The sequence below is a fragment of the Gopherus evgoodei genome, chromosome 17, assembly GCF_007399415.2.
Source record: "Gopherus evgoodei ecotype Sinaloan lineage chromosome 17, rGopEvg1_v1.p, whole genome shotgun sequence".
Lineage (NCBI taxonomy): Eukaryota > Metazoa > Chordata > Testudines > Testudinidae > Gopherus > Gopherus evgoodei.
This window is the reverse complement of record NC_044338.1, coordinates 5,429,360-5,444,242: the sequence shown is the minus strand read 5'-3', so window position 1 is coordinate 5,444,242 and position 14,883 is coordinate 5,429,360. Positions and strand designations below refer to the sequence as shown.

Below are 14,883 nucleotides of genomic sequence, written 5' to 3'. Positions count from 1 at the left end.
GGTGAACATACCTGTTCAAGCCATTTCAGTAGTGCTACTTCCAAGAGCAAAATGTTGATCCTTCCAACTCTTACCCATGTGAGTAATCACTGACTTCAGTGCACATCTCAGATGAAGACCTAACCTTGCAAAGGTTAAGAATGTGCTTAACTATACATTTTCAGCTTTGATAAACATCTGTTTAGCAACACTTTACCTTTGGTGCATTTGCTGCCACTTTTGCTGCCTCTGAGTAGTTTCCCTGGGCAAACAGTGCATTGAATTTTCGGGCAAAGAGTTCCTCAGCTCCTGCCAGATTGTTGCGGACAGCCATTCGCAAAGCTAGGTCAGGATTTTGTAGTACATTAGTGATGTAAGGAATTATGTTCTCTTCCTCTACACAGACTGAGAGCACCTGAATTGGATTTAGAGGGGGGAAAAAGGGACATTTACAATCAGTGCATCTTCAGGCTGCAATTAAGATAAGTATACCAGCTGCTCAGAGTAGATGCATTCTGCAAGCATTTTCAATATAGTGCCACAACAAAAAAAGTAATTGTTTAGGGTGAAGGTAGGAGTAACAAGTTAGATTAAGCAGAGAAATATTTAGACTGAATGTCAGGAAGTATTTGCCACTGCGGTAAGCTATTTCTGCAGGACAAGCTCTGAAGTCAAAGCCCCATTTCTTGGTCCTACAGTTGACTTCAACAGCACCATGAAGCAATTCCTTCACCCCAAAGAGGGATGAGCACTAAGTTACCCAATAGGTCCCCACCATCTCTCCTTTTGGAGATGAAAAAAATAATTCTAGAGAGTGTAAACACATGAATTAGGGTTTAATAACTTTCCAAACATTTCACTGAATCGTCTCCTGAAATTGCAAGGCTGAATATACTGGTTGCCTGCAATGTCAATTTGAGAGGTTTCCCTATCCAAACATTTAGATCTAGGGTTTCCAGACAGAGCCCACCTGTTCAGAACCCATAGTTTGCTTTGTGCACAGCACTGAAATACTGAATACCATTGAAAAACTGCAGAATTACTGCTTAGTTAGCAAGTCTGTCCTTCCAAAATTCCATTGAACATTAGATGCTATAAGAAACGCCCCTGAAGGGAATTTCCTCCATCTTCATCCACAAGAGTTTAGAAACCAGCCCATTCACATATTGCTCTGATTAAGATAGTTCTGCAAATAAAAAAGTCAGAGGGGAAGGAGACCTCATTCTCCATCACACGTCTTTGCCAGAACGATTAGTTGAGTCTCTGAAGAGACTTGGACTGCTTCCATTCATCTGCAAGATGACCTGACATTGTCTATTCCTTTCAAGGATTCAGAAAGCCACCTAAAACAGTATTCCTAGCACAAAAGGCTGAAAAAAAATTAAACCTATATCTAGGGCCCCAAAGACCACCACTATTGCACAAACCAAAGTCAGTATCAATTTTATTTCTTACATGTAGAAGTGTTCAGCATCTGCATTCTATACCTAACCCTAGTTGGAAATAGTGACTAATATTTAGAGATTAGACTAGATTTTGCTAGTTACATAGCTACAAGCTCTTCCCACTCAGTAGAAAGCACTCATCTCTACCTAGCACTGCAGATTGTGCGCTAGTATGTACAAGGACAGCAACTTGTGATTCAGATGTTGTAATGTCCAAAAAGTTGCCCCACTCATTGCTTCCAGGAGAATGTCTCTAGTAGTATTTTACGGGAAGATTAAACAATCTGAGGGAGAAGTTATGGTAAATACAATTGTGGGATTAAACAGATTCTCCTCAAGTAATTCAGAATTCCTCAAACTTGGTATGTTTTTAGATCTCCTATTCTACCATGTTTATTGCCTTATGTTTAAAAACAGCGAGTTCTTAAGTTTCTGCATTTTAGTGCCATATAGCAGGCATGGAGCACTAACTGAAAGATTTTATACAAGTTTTTCCCCCAAAGAGCCTGATCTACATCAGAGAAATGCCTTGTTTTGTTTACCACCTTTATGGAAGATCTGGACTCAAGAACAGCACTGGCAGCAGCTCATGTTATGTTAACTATTGATACAGATTATCTTTCAACTGTAAATACTGAATTACACTTAAAAAAAAGTTCAGCTAGGTGGAATGAAAGGATTCTTATACCAGCAAGCTGCCTTTCCACACAACAGAAGGTGTGCGCAAGTTACAGACAAGTTTTATATAGGTAAACTCAAGTCTATTTTAATAGACAATTCTTCCCAATTAAGACATGACAACTATTTTCTGCCTTTCCTGTTTTGTGCACCAGAACTTAAGATATGAGCCACCAATGATCACCATTCAGGCATCTAATTCCATCCCTTTTGATAAAAGGAGGGCAGAGTTCTGCACCTGACACCACTATGAGCTTGAACTCTTGCCCACCTTCACCTACCCAAAAAAGGTATGCTGCTAGCGACAGCTTTAGACAATGAGAAGTAGAGCACTTGAATAATCAGTGATGTTAAACATGGTCTCTCCCCGCCCCCAAACAAAAACAAAAAGACCACCACACACAACCTGATGCTAGTCAGACATTCATGAACTCTGATCAGTTATCACCTAGTATCTCATTTAGAGGCCAGTCTGTAAACTGTTCCACAAAGGAGAGAGAGAGTCATTTGAAGTGAAAGTGCCTATGTCAGGATACATACTGCAAGTTTCTCCTAGAAGACTGAGTGTTTGAACAGAAACGTAAAGAGGATACTTGTCAGGCATCACAACTATCACTTGTTCCCATTCCCCTCCCACTCTAATCTTGCTGGGACAACTTAGTCAAGTGCTCTAGGAACAAAATTTCCTTACTTGTCCCTTTCTGTTAACTCCTATAATTCCAGCGGTTGCTTCATGCGGTGCAGTGACAAATATGGTTTCTCCACTGATTCTATTCATGTAGATGCAGGTGCCAGTTTCAAGGTCATACAAATGGATGTAACCGTATTTTGTTATCAGAAACACCACATCATGTTTTTCACTAATCTGCAAGACAAGAGTAAGGTTGAACAGTCAGTGTACTTAAAACTTTGCTTTAAATTCAAATTTGTTGTAGTGTTACAAAGGTTAGCATGAAGGGGCACACTTGTTTTGATTGCACAAAGTGACTGTTTCTTACTGAATTGTGCTTGAGAGTGAGTGTGTGTGCACTTTATAGCATAGTAGCAGAATATCTACTTCATCATATTGTCATTTGGGCTTACATATCAAAATAGCAGGATACTTGTTCTATAAAGGGGAAAGGATAATCAGCAACTAAAACAGCTTACAAAGTTTAAGGCTGGAGGGGTGGGGGAGATATTATACTTAAAGTATAAACTCTGCTGAATTAAATGTATTGGATTTTAGGACATGTATTTTTCTTTGCAAAACCTCAGATTCCGTAGCTGCACAGGAGTGTATATATTTATCATCCTGCTATATTACCATATCCCTGAGAGTCTGCGTCAATCTCATATCCTTCCATCTTGGTCTTGGACATCTACCATACCTGCATTGCTACAGGAAAGTCATTCTGTGCTTCAGGAGGAAAGAAGACATCCACTGCTTTCTTGGGAAATGGTTGGTTCCCTGTTGGTGGTGTGCCAACTTCAATGATATGCAACTGTACAACAGATGAGGTTAGTTAATACATAATATATATATTTTCTGAAATATTGCATAGCTGCATGGCTGCTCAAATTCACTGGGCACTGTAGTTAGATTAGAAAGTAAGTGCTTTGTTTGCTGCCACATGAGCCTCATTATCAAGCTTACAAAAAAATTCAGATTGTGTGAACAAGAATGCTATATATCAGGGCATCTGATCTTACTGTAGATCACAGAAGCTTTTCCTTAGTTAATTCATATATCACATTAAGCCACAGGTCTTCCCATATTCATGAGGCCATCAGAAGTTCCTCTATCACTCTGGGTGTAACCATATTCCCCAATATTGCTATGAAAAGCCATTATTGACTACTCAGTTGTACTGCCATTTAACTGTCAGCTTGTGTATTTCTACTTATACCTCCAATCTGACAGCATTGGGCACAGAAATTCAAGTTCAGTCACTTACAAAGTAATAAGCTGCAAGTTTGTGTTTTATTTAACTGTCAGCCAGAAGCCAACAGACAAGTTCTCTTTTCCAGTTTAGTCTGTTCCAGTCATGAACTCATTTGCTATTCCAAAAATAGCTGAGAAGGCAAGTTTGGCTCCTAATGGAATTCTCTAAAGTTAAGAATTGAAGTGAACACTGTCCAGTATCAGGACTCAGACTTTAAGGTCAGAAGGGAACATTTTGATCATCCAGTCTGACCTCCTGCACAATGCAGGCCACAGAATTTCACCCACCCACTCCTGTAACAAACCCCTAACCTAAGTAGGAAGAGCTCTGCCATCTAAAAGAGTATGAGGTCTACTTTCAAAGTCAAGCACCAGAACTTTCACTTACCTCAGTTCAAATTTTCGATATTTGGACATCTGAACAAGTCATATCACTAAAGTTTTCTATGTCCCCAAAAATATAGATTATACATGAATAACCCATTTGGAGAATCATCTGCAGGTACCTAAGGTAACTGGTAGTGAGTCTGCTAGGAGCAGTGTTAAGATTTACACACATGCATATAAAAAGCTATTTGAGGCTAGAGATCACTTAAAGCCACAAGATTGCTACATAACGGAAGCACTTCCTTCCAAAACAGAGGAGAAAAAAGGCAAACACTAACAAGCTCAGGGAAAGTCTATCGATGCATGCACTATGTAGTCTAACCTCTCTATGGTTGCTTTTTGAAACCCCTTGTTTGCTCCCAGGCTAAATATTCTTAAGCAAAATGAGGTAGATAGCATCCACAATCAGAGCTTACCTTGCCTCCCGCTTGACCTCTTACTGCAAAACAGAAGAGAGTAGACTCCTCAGCATTACCTTCCATCTTGAACTGAGCAAAACTAGCTGCATGCCCCTCAATAGGCTGGGACACTTTTCTATCTACAGAATAAAGCTGCATGGCTCCCACAACACGATTTTGCTAAACAAAACGTAAAGAGAAGTTAGTGACAAAGCATATCCCCCCTCACAATACTACCTTAAGTATGGCAGATTGTACTGTGAAAAACAGTTCTTGTTTAGTTTGAGTTAAGTCAGCATCTTGATTCTGTAAGCTAGTTAATTTTTTTGCTAATCAGATTTGATTGTACAGTAAATCCATTGTATCAGAATGATGACAGATACAAAACTGAAATGGCCAGCTGAACACTGGACGGAGAAGAAAAATAGAGTCTCCAAATAAGCTCATTCAGAGTTAAGGTACCCTCCCCCCTAAGTCTCAGTTTAAGATGGTCTTTGGCCTTAGCATATCTAAAAAAATCAAACTATTCATTGTCTTTGTAATGAGAGGAATCAGAATATCATTACAACTGAGGGAAGTGATGCGGCTTACAAAAAAGCATGTCAGTCAAGTTTTGGCCTTCTAGACTGGTATAATCAATAACTATTAAGTACCTGTGCAGATATGCCAGTCAGAAGTAACCATTTCTGCTTAGCATCTGTACGATAGTTGATGATCTGGCATCCTGCAAGACTAGAGTGTCGGTCAAACATTTTCACAGGCTGAGATTCTCCCTCCATGCTCCAGTGGTAGACTGCATTGTCAGTTACAAGTGCAACAGTGTTCAGCGAAATCCATTTCCAGAAGGTAACATCATCAGTCATAGTATGAGCCTTCATTTTACTCTTCATCTCAATGTTAAAGATTTGAAGCGTTTTCCCAGCTAAAAAACACACAAGTTCAACGCAATAAGCTGAGTTAGTAGATGTCGCCCCTTCAAATACCATGACAGCTGCACTATGAAGTTAGACAGCATCTAGCCTTCCTTTTAGGAGGATGCCATAATGCACTGCATTTGCCTATGACATTCATAGTGATAAGCTAAACTATTAGCCAGACATTTCTAAAGCTATGTTATTAGCTGTACAAAATACCCTGACCTCTCAATTGGCTGTTGCTTAACCAATTTTGAACAGATGGTGGAAACAGCTTTTTAATTAAGTGACAAACCATCTGAACAATTTCAGTTTTATCAGTTACAGGTAACCACATTTTTAAAGGTACATATTTAAGAACGCATTCAGTTGAATTTCTCTTGAAACTTGTTAGGTGTCAAATGTCCATGTCTGTTTCAAGTATAACAAACCACAATCAAAAAGTGGGCTCTGTCAGGTTTTTTGTAATTCTGTTTCATTAACCAAAACACTTATAAGTTGGTAAGCTAATAAAACAAAGGATCTTTGGCTGCAACAGACCAGAGATAAATATAAACTACACATGGGACAGGGAGGGTAGGGGGGAGAACCACAACAAGGGACTAATGCAAGCTCCAGAGGATAGGGAAAGGCAAATGTTTTGAATTACATGGAAGGGTAAATACACATGTCCAAAATGATGCTGCCACCCATTTTACTCCTTCTGCCACCAGAATAATGCTTAGATTCATTCTACAGTAGCATATGCTGAAGAATCATTGCTACTTTTAAAGGGGAACAAAAAAAAGTTTGAAGTGGCATGCCAAAAAATTTCTGGCTCAGCTAGTTGCTAATCAAGGGAATGCAGAGAGCAGAAAGTTCAAGCTATTCCCATTATTAATAGACACGTACTAGTGAAGGACTAGCTAATCACATTTATATGATCTTTACTGTAAGATGCAAAACAGAGGCTATTTTATTTGCACTGGTGGCTATTAAAAGCTAACTGTCAAAAGTTTGTTGCATACTTTCAAAACTAGGTCTCAGTTAAAGGTTAGAAAGGAGTCCCATATGGATCATGGTGACAGTCTACTACAGATTTGATTTGGTTGACAGTCACTCTGCTAACAAGATAGCCGTGTTCCAAGGCATATAAGGATTGAAATAGGGGTTAAGGAATGCTGTATCTGAACTGCAAATAATGAGAAGTTTGGTGTTATGTGCTAGAGATACTACAGTTCATCTAATCTCAAGGTCTCGTTTTGCACCATTTCATAATGCTATTTTTCAAGTATGGGGCATTACAGTTAACACAAGGGATTATGTAAGGGAACTAGAGTACAGTCCAGTTTTATTTCCATCCCACACAATATGCAAAGCACACCAAGGGAAAAAACAACCAGACTTGAGTTGTAAGTCATAATCCTGCTTATAAAAAGTCTGAAGGGTCCTAAGTTTACTGCTTTAGGCCAAGTGCAACTGTAGAGCTTTCAAACTGGTACTTTTTGAAGTAAGTTTCCTAAATTTGGAGTACATGGTTTCCTTAACCTCTTCAGTGCTACTCTAAAGAATATCTAGGGACGAGCATGCAGGCCGTTGTCTGCTCTTACACCTTAATTATTCAGTAACATGCACTGTAAGCCTTTAAGCCTGTAAGCCTTTGGACTTTGGCATTCTCTTTTCATAGAACAGGACAAAAACTAATACAATCTAAATTGAGAACTCACCATCTGCATACACAAGAAAGCATTAGAGATGCAAACAAAATAGGAGTACAACATTAAAACCATCAGAAAGATTAATGTAACTATTTAGTGTCTGAGTCCAAAGCAATACAGGACAATAGATGAGAAATTAAGAGAAAAACCCCTTACTTTAATCAGATCTAATAGATTAGCTCAGGGGTAGGCAACCTATGGCACATGTGCCAAAGGCGGCACGTGAGCTGATTTTGAGTGGCATTCACACTGCCCAGGTCTTGCCCACTGGTCTGGGGGGCTCTGCATTTTAATTTTAAAATGAAACTTCTTAAACATTTTAAAACCCTTATTTACTTTATGTACAACAGTAGTTTAGTTTATATTATAGACTTATAGAAAGACCTTCTAAAAATGTTGAATGTATTACTGGCATGCAAAACTAGAGTTAAATTAGAGTGAATAAATGAAGACTCGGCACACCACTTTTGAAAGGCTGCCAACCCGATTAGCTTGTTCTAAAACAAAGGTTGCATAGACTAATGAATGACTTCAAAAATTAAGCTAATCATTTTAATTTCCAAACAGTTTATCCTCCCCAAAAAATGGGCAAATACACAGTACTCTTTTGAGCATAACTGTCAATGGATGACTTAGTACATGTTTGACCTTGCACTACAGTTTTAGTGTAGCGTGGAGGATACAGGTTTTTAATTTTTTGTATAATATGTAGCTTGACAGAGTTTGACTTCTGTATCTTGTAAATCTGTAGAGCATTTAGTGACTCATGAATTTTTCAAAATGCACTAAACTATAAAGTTGTTCGTCCTTGTTTGACTCACTTGGCACACCCTCTGCCCCCCTCCCACAACCCCCAGGAGGTCAGATCTGAGAACAGATGGACAGCAATAATCCTTTTATCCTCCTCTCCTCCCCCCAAAAAGGGAGTCCAGGTTTTTTGGGGCAAGGAGGTTTAGCAAGGAGTCACCTGAAATCCCTTTTGTTCCATGAAGAGTTACTATTAACTAGGAATTTCAGACAACTATCTCTGGCTTCCATAGCTGGACTAGCCACCACAAGCTGTAAGATTGTGTTAGTCTATTCACCAAGCAAAATCCTGATCTCAGCTGTAGGTGGACCAAGACTAGAATATAGAAAAGCAGACAGCAAGTCATTATCAAAAAACACTCACTGCAAATCAGCAGCATTCTATTCAACAAGTTAGCTATCCTCAGCTAAGCTGTCATCCTAAGACAAGGATCCAGATTTTCCATGGTGAATTTTGGGAAAGGCAGACAAACATCTTAGAGCAACCAGCATGCTCTTAGAATGTCTTCCCAAAATCGGGGTTAACCTTTGATATGCACTTTTCAGTCTTTAAAAAACAAACAATGGATTTTCCCTGAACTGGTAGTTTACACAGAAAGTTATACAATAGTCAGATCTTAAAACATAAGATGTTCTTTTCATACCTTTTAGTGCAATGACTTTGCTAGCAGGATTCATGATAGCACTGTCAGCCGAAATTGGTCTGCGAATGGGATTGCTGGGGTCATTCATGTCAATAATCACCACTTGTGCTTGTTCTCCTACTTTCTCTCTTATGCAGATGAATTTGTCTGACTCCATAGTCAGAGTACTGAAGCCAATGTTAGCTGGGTTGATCCCCAGATTTTGGAGCTAGAAGACAAAAAATAAAAAGTTTAGTCACACTAAGTTTGTATTACATAGGATGATTATCAGCTGAAGTCTGGTTCACGAAATCTACTCTATAAAGTGAACAATAACCATGAAGCTTTGTCAGAAAGTATTCTTTTGCAAGCTTTTCCCTATAATAGGTCTTTTACTGGGAAGAAGGGCATGAGATAGAGGTCCACCACCTGGAAGGTGTGTCTGAGCACAACTGGAGGAAAGCCTGCTATGCTTTATTCCAAGATGGGTTCCAGAGCATTTTTATAACATTTAAGAAGGTTCAAAATTTTAGTCTGATCTTGAGTATGAGGTATGCTCTCAAACTTTGTTGCACTACAACCCCCTTCTGACAATGAAAATTACAACATGACCCCAGGAGTGGGGACTGAAGTCTGAGCCCACCACCCCTGGTGGAGGGGCCAAAGCCCAAGGGCTTCAGCCCTAGGCTGGGCAGGCCTGTAACCTGAGCCCTGCCACCCAGGGTGGAAGCTAAAGCCTGAGCCCCCGCAAGTCTAAGCTAGGCCTGGTGACCCCATTAAAATGGGGTCCTGACCCACAGATTATTCTTCTAGAGCAGCAGTTCTCAAAGTAACTTATGGCAGGTCCACATGAGCAGTTTTCAGGTATCTAAAAGGGTGTCGTCAGGAGGAGGGAGAAAACTTGTTCACCTTAGCCTCCAATGATGGAGCAAGAACCAATGGGCTTAAACTGCAGCAAGGGAGATTTAGGCTGGATATTAGGAAACAGTTCCTAACTGTCAGGGTAGTTAAACACTGGAATAGATTGCCTAGGGAAGTTGTGGAATCTCCATCTCTGGAGATATTTAAGAGTAGGTTAGATAAATGTCTATTAGGGATGGTCTAGACAGTATTTGGTCCTGCCAGGAGGGCAGGGGACTGGACTCGATGACCTCTCGAGGTCCCTTCCAGTCCTAGAGTCTAGGAGAGCTGGAAGGTGCAGTTTCTAGGCTGAGGAGACATACCTGCACTCACTGACAGAGAGTGCACTAAAAAATATGAGTGGAATAGCCATGGTGTTAGGAAGGGCTAGCTGCTCAAGTACAATTCCATCTGAGGCCACAGGCAGGTACTTTGAGTGGTCAGCCCCTCTGGTTGTTCATGCTGCCATGGCTACACTTCTACTTTTAGCGCACTATTTCAAACACACTGCTCAAGCATAGGTATCTCCCCCCAAGCAGGAATTTGTGTCATTCATGTAAGTTTCTGGTAGTTCTCTCCTTCCAAAAAGGTGTACACTAAAGCCAGAGTGAAGAGCTTAATCTAAGAATTGAGAGCAGTGTGTTGGACAACTCAGCTGCATCTGAGCCATTTTTGTTCTGATGTGGATGATGTATTCAGTATTCAAGCCTCAAACTTGTTTCTAGAGAACAGGCTAAGGATTTAATTTCTGCACTTGACTACCTCAATAAAAAAACATTGAATTTTAGACCATTAACTATAAACCTAAGTATGTTAGATGAAGTTCTCTCATTTGTCTTAACCACTTCTGTACTGGTTAGATTAGAGGGTAAATTTACATGTAGTGATTCTTACAATATTCGGTGTTTAACAAGGACTGCATAACAAACAAAGTCAGGATAGTGGTTCCCAGAAGGGCAAGGGTGGAGCACATAGAACACTGCCTACTACTGCATAAAGAATTTACTGAGCCAGGCAGCCACCCCTTCCTGCTTAGACCTGATCTGCCTCTCTTGAGAAATCTGTTGATTAAAAGCTTACTTTAGAAGTAGGAGCTTAGGGAAAAAAGGTTCAGTTCGAGTGCTTGAAGGGAGTATGCTTTGTTTAATTTTAAATGCTTCAAGTGTTTAAAACCAAAATTTTAGCCAGCAAAGCTCGGTAGTACAAATAGTCTTCTGAGGGTCAAGGTATTGAGACCCAAGTTCAGGTCCTGTTTCTAACACACTGACTTTTAGGACGAATGACAACTTATGCCTCAGTTTCTCACTGGTAGAAGTGGAGAGTAGCTACCTAACAGGGATGAGACATTTTGTAAAGCTTGGAGCTTTGGATAAAACTATAGGATTGCAATTAATTTACATTAGTATCAAAGTTGTGGGAAGATTAGTGGTCTTATTCTACCACTTAAGGTTCAGAATTTTGCATTCATTTATGAAAAGACAATGCTTAGTAACCAAAGTATATTTAGTTCAAAAGGGAAGAGGTCAAACACGTGGCTCCTTGACAGAGTTTGGTCTTTAAACAAAGCTACTTTTGAAGAACAGTGTTCTGGAAACCACATGTTAAATTTGAGTAAAATGTTGGTGTTCTAACACTCTTATCAGTTATCCTTGGTGCAGGCTTTATGAAAGGCTCCACCTTAGCAATTCTATTACAGTCTTCTCTTGCACACTCCGATAAAGAGGGTGTGTCATACTGTGCTATTCTGCTCAACCTTCCCTTTCCCACAACATTGTGAAAGGAGTTTATAGAAGCAGCCAACTTACAGGGCGCCAGATTAGAATGGTGGATGCCTTAAAAACAACTTTTAGGGTATGGCTACACTTGAAATTTCAAAACAATGCCGCGGCAGCATTTTGAAGTGCGAGTGCGCTCCCAGCACTGCAGCCCTGATTACACTGAGGCTTTACAGCACTGCAGCCATGATTACACTGAGGCTTTACAGCACTGTATCTTGCAGCGCTCAGGGGGGTGTTTTTTCACACCCTTGAGCGCAAAAGTTGCAGCGCTGTAAAGTGCCAGTGTAGCCAAGGCCTTAGAAAGAATCCATATGATCTAGTGCAGTGGTTCTCAACCATGGATAACACTTACCCCTGGGAGTATGCAGAGGTCTTAGGGGTATATCAATTCATCTAGATATATATCCTGTAGTAAAACTAGGCAAATAAAAAGCAGTAGTGAAGTCAGTACAAACTAAAATTTCATACAGACAATGATTTGTTTATACTGCTCTATATACACCTCTACTCCAGTATAACGTGACCTGATATAACATGAATTTGGATATAATGCGTTAAAGCAGCACTCTGGCAGATCAAAGCAAGTTCAATATAATGCGGTTTCAGCTATAACATGGTAAGATTTTTGGCTCCTGAGGAGAGTTATATTGGTGCAGAGGTGTACTATAAATATTATAACTGGAATATACACTGAAAAGTACATAAGAATGATAACAATTTTAGTAATAGTGTACTTTGACACTTGTGTATTTTTATGTCTGATTTAGTGAACAAGTACTTTAAATGAGGTGAAACTCCGGGGATGGGGGGGGGATAAGAAAACAAATCAGACTCCTGCAAGGGATCCAGTAGTCTGGAAAGGTGGAGTGCCTCTGATCAAGTGAATCGTGATTGGAGTCAGAAACCTAAGGCTTACCTCAAACTGCTACTGACTTACACAAGGCAACAGAGTCACAAAGGCTTACTACTTCCTCCATATTTCCCTCCCAACAAACCCATCATTACTTCCCAAATGAGGAAATTCCTTCTTAGTTAACGAAGGCATTGTGAGCTTCATGGTTTTCACAGAAACTTAAAATATTAGTTTTATTCTACTCTAGCTTAGCTTGTCCCATTAATATTAGGTTGTCTTTTGGATCAGAAGATCTAAACTACTTCTGCCACAAAGTGAACAGATGTTCAATGCTGAACAAGTCCCCCCAACCCCCAAAAGAGTCAGATTCTCCTGTGAAGCTCTTCAGTGGATGATCTGCCTGCTATGGACCAGATTTTTAAACTTAAGCAAAAAAGTGTGCAAGTCAGCTTTTCTGCATGCATATATTCACATCTGCATCAAGGTTTGTATGCTGTTTGAAAGTCTAGGTCTATTTATAAAAACATAAAAAAAGAGGCACCATTCAATTGGCAGGTTAACCAAGCTTTCACTTGTGTTGACTGTGCCATGTCTTGTTTAAGCTGGGCTCCTTGGGGACAGAGATGGAGTTCTTCTGTACAACTTAATGTGAGCAAGGTCAGACAATGTACTAAGTCACCTAATCCATTTAAACTCATTTTAATTCTATTTAAGTTCCACTCTATCCTTCCAGTCACTGCTGGACAATGCAAGCCACTCTTCCCCTACAAAGAGAGAAGTGCCTTATGTTTACACTAGACAGTCACAGCTAATCCAAGGAACAAGAGGCTAGCCACTACTACTGTAATACTATAGCTCAGTGAAACCTACTCCTCTGCTTAAGCATCCCATAAATTTCTCCTGAATGCTTGACATTTAAAAGTTGTTGTATTTCACATTGCAAGCCATGTTGTACTCGGCATGGGAGAGACCACATTGGAATTTGGCTTACTACAGTCATTACTAGACTTTTGTTTAAAGAGGAAGGCAACAAAACCAAGCAACATTTGGGACAAAACAAGTGATGTGTAAAAAAGATTACTCATTTTATACCCATTGGTAAATTGGGAATGTTGTGACAAATATGGAAATTTCCTGCAATATCCTTAAACTTTGTATAATAAATGTTTTCAAGTATTTTTAGATTAAATGCAAAGTTCAAGTCTTATTGTGGGCTGGGATTGCATGCAACTTCTCAGGGAGGGGGAGATGGGAAGTGAACCCTGAGGAGTGTAATGAATTTTAAAGAACTTCACTGAGTGTGCAGACAAGAATGTACTTCTGGGACTTCAAGTGGTTGCCTGGAGAATCTCTAGGGGAAGGAAAATGCAAATTCCCGACTTCCAGTTATGCAAAAACCAGAAAAAAGACTATGAACCTTTTGAACCTATAGCCTGAAGAGAGGACCACTGTCAATTACCTATTCCTGAAGTCTCAAGATCAAAGGCTCAGCTATATGAAGAGGTTAGTCTCGCCTTTATAACTAGCACACCTATGAACTTGTTACCACAGGAAAGCCCTGTTGAGGTTTGAAGGACTCACTACCAGAGCCCATGCTGGAGTTGGGGGGTGACTGCTGACAAGTTTATCTTCTTTTGATTGTAAGATGTTTTCACTTTAAGAAAAGTGTGCTTGCTTAGAGAGCTGTGTGGTAAGTTAACACTACTGACAATTACATTATTCATAGCCCTCAAAGAGAAAGCAAAGTGCAGGCACTGGTCTGTTTTGGCAGTCTGTCTTGCTGGGAATACTAGTGTGGACATGAAACTGAAGCCTAAAAACTCCTGGTCAAGAGGGAGAAAGTTATGGGTCTCTGCCCAAGAAAGGTGATGATTAAGGAGCCTGGAGCCTAGGTGTGCACTCTTGGTGGACCAATGAGGAGGAACACAGGTGCAGTTCCCATGGACTGTGAAATATGTTATTTTTCGTCTCATTTCTGACTTTGGTATTGAGGCAAAAATTGGTACAATTCCTGACCTCAAGTCAGTGCTCCAACCATGCTCCCATGGAAGCTTGAGTCTGCTCAATCACTTTTCTTCCCACTCACTCTGCAAAGAGAAAGTCCTGCCCAAGAACTGAGGTGGCAGATCATGACCTGATCTTTTTAAAACCTTGAACAAACATTTCCCACATTTGTCATATTCTGGCAGAGGCACTAAATAAAGTGGATGCTTATTTAGAATCCCACTTTTTTAGTTGCATGATTTCATCAAGAGCCTAGGTCTCCAGTCAGGCTATCCTTGCTGCTAAATTATATAACAAGGTTCAAAATGGCTGTATGAACCAAACTGTGTGCAAAACTGTCAAAGTTATAGTTTCTACAGTAAACGTAAGGCAGACCTCAAGCAGACATTGTACAATTTCACCCTAGTATGGTAGTTGCATTGCTGTGGGATCCAAGCTAGGAATTCCCTGAATCTATGTGCTGAGTAACTTGGTTCCATTTCAGATTGTCCCTTGC

General features: G+C 40.0%; 1 protein-coding gene across 2 annotated transcripts in view; it reads right to left on the bottom strand.

Annotated features, from left to right (window-relative positions):
* Positions 1 to 14,883, bottom strand: part of CLTC (clathrin heavy chain) — a 54,156-nt gene that overhangs the window by 24,539 nt on the left and 14,734 nt on the right. For both annotated transcript variants that reach the window (XM_030537142.1, XM_030537143.1), the window contains exons 2-7: positions 8,874 to 9,081; positions 5,465 to 5,733; positions 4,830 to 4,991; positions 3,473 to 3,586; positions 2,794 to 2,967; positions 197 to 394 (exon numbers count right to left, since the gene is read on the bottom strand). In XM_030537142.1, coding sequence (XP_030393002.1) covers positions 197 to 394; positions 2,794 to 2,967; positions 3,473 to 3,586; positions 4,830 to 4,991; positions 5,465 to 5,733; positions 8,874 to 9,081 — 1,125 coding nt within the window. The remainder of the gene's footprint in view (positions 1 to 196; positions 395 to 2,793; positions 2,968 to 3,472; positions 3,587 to 4,829; positions 4,992 to 5,464; positions 5,734 to 8,873; positions 9,082 to 14,883) is intronic.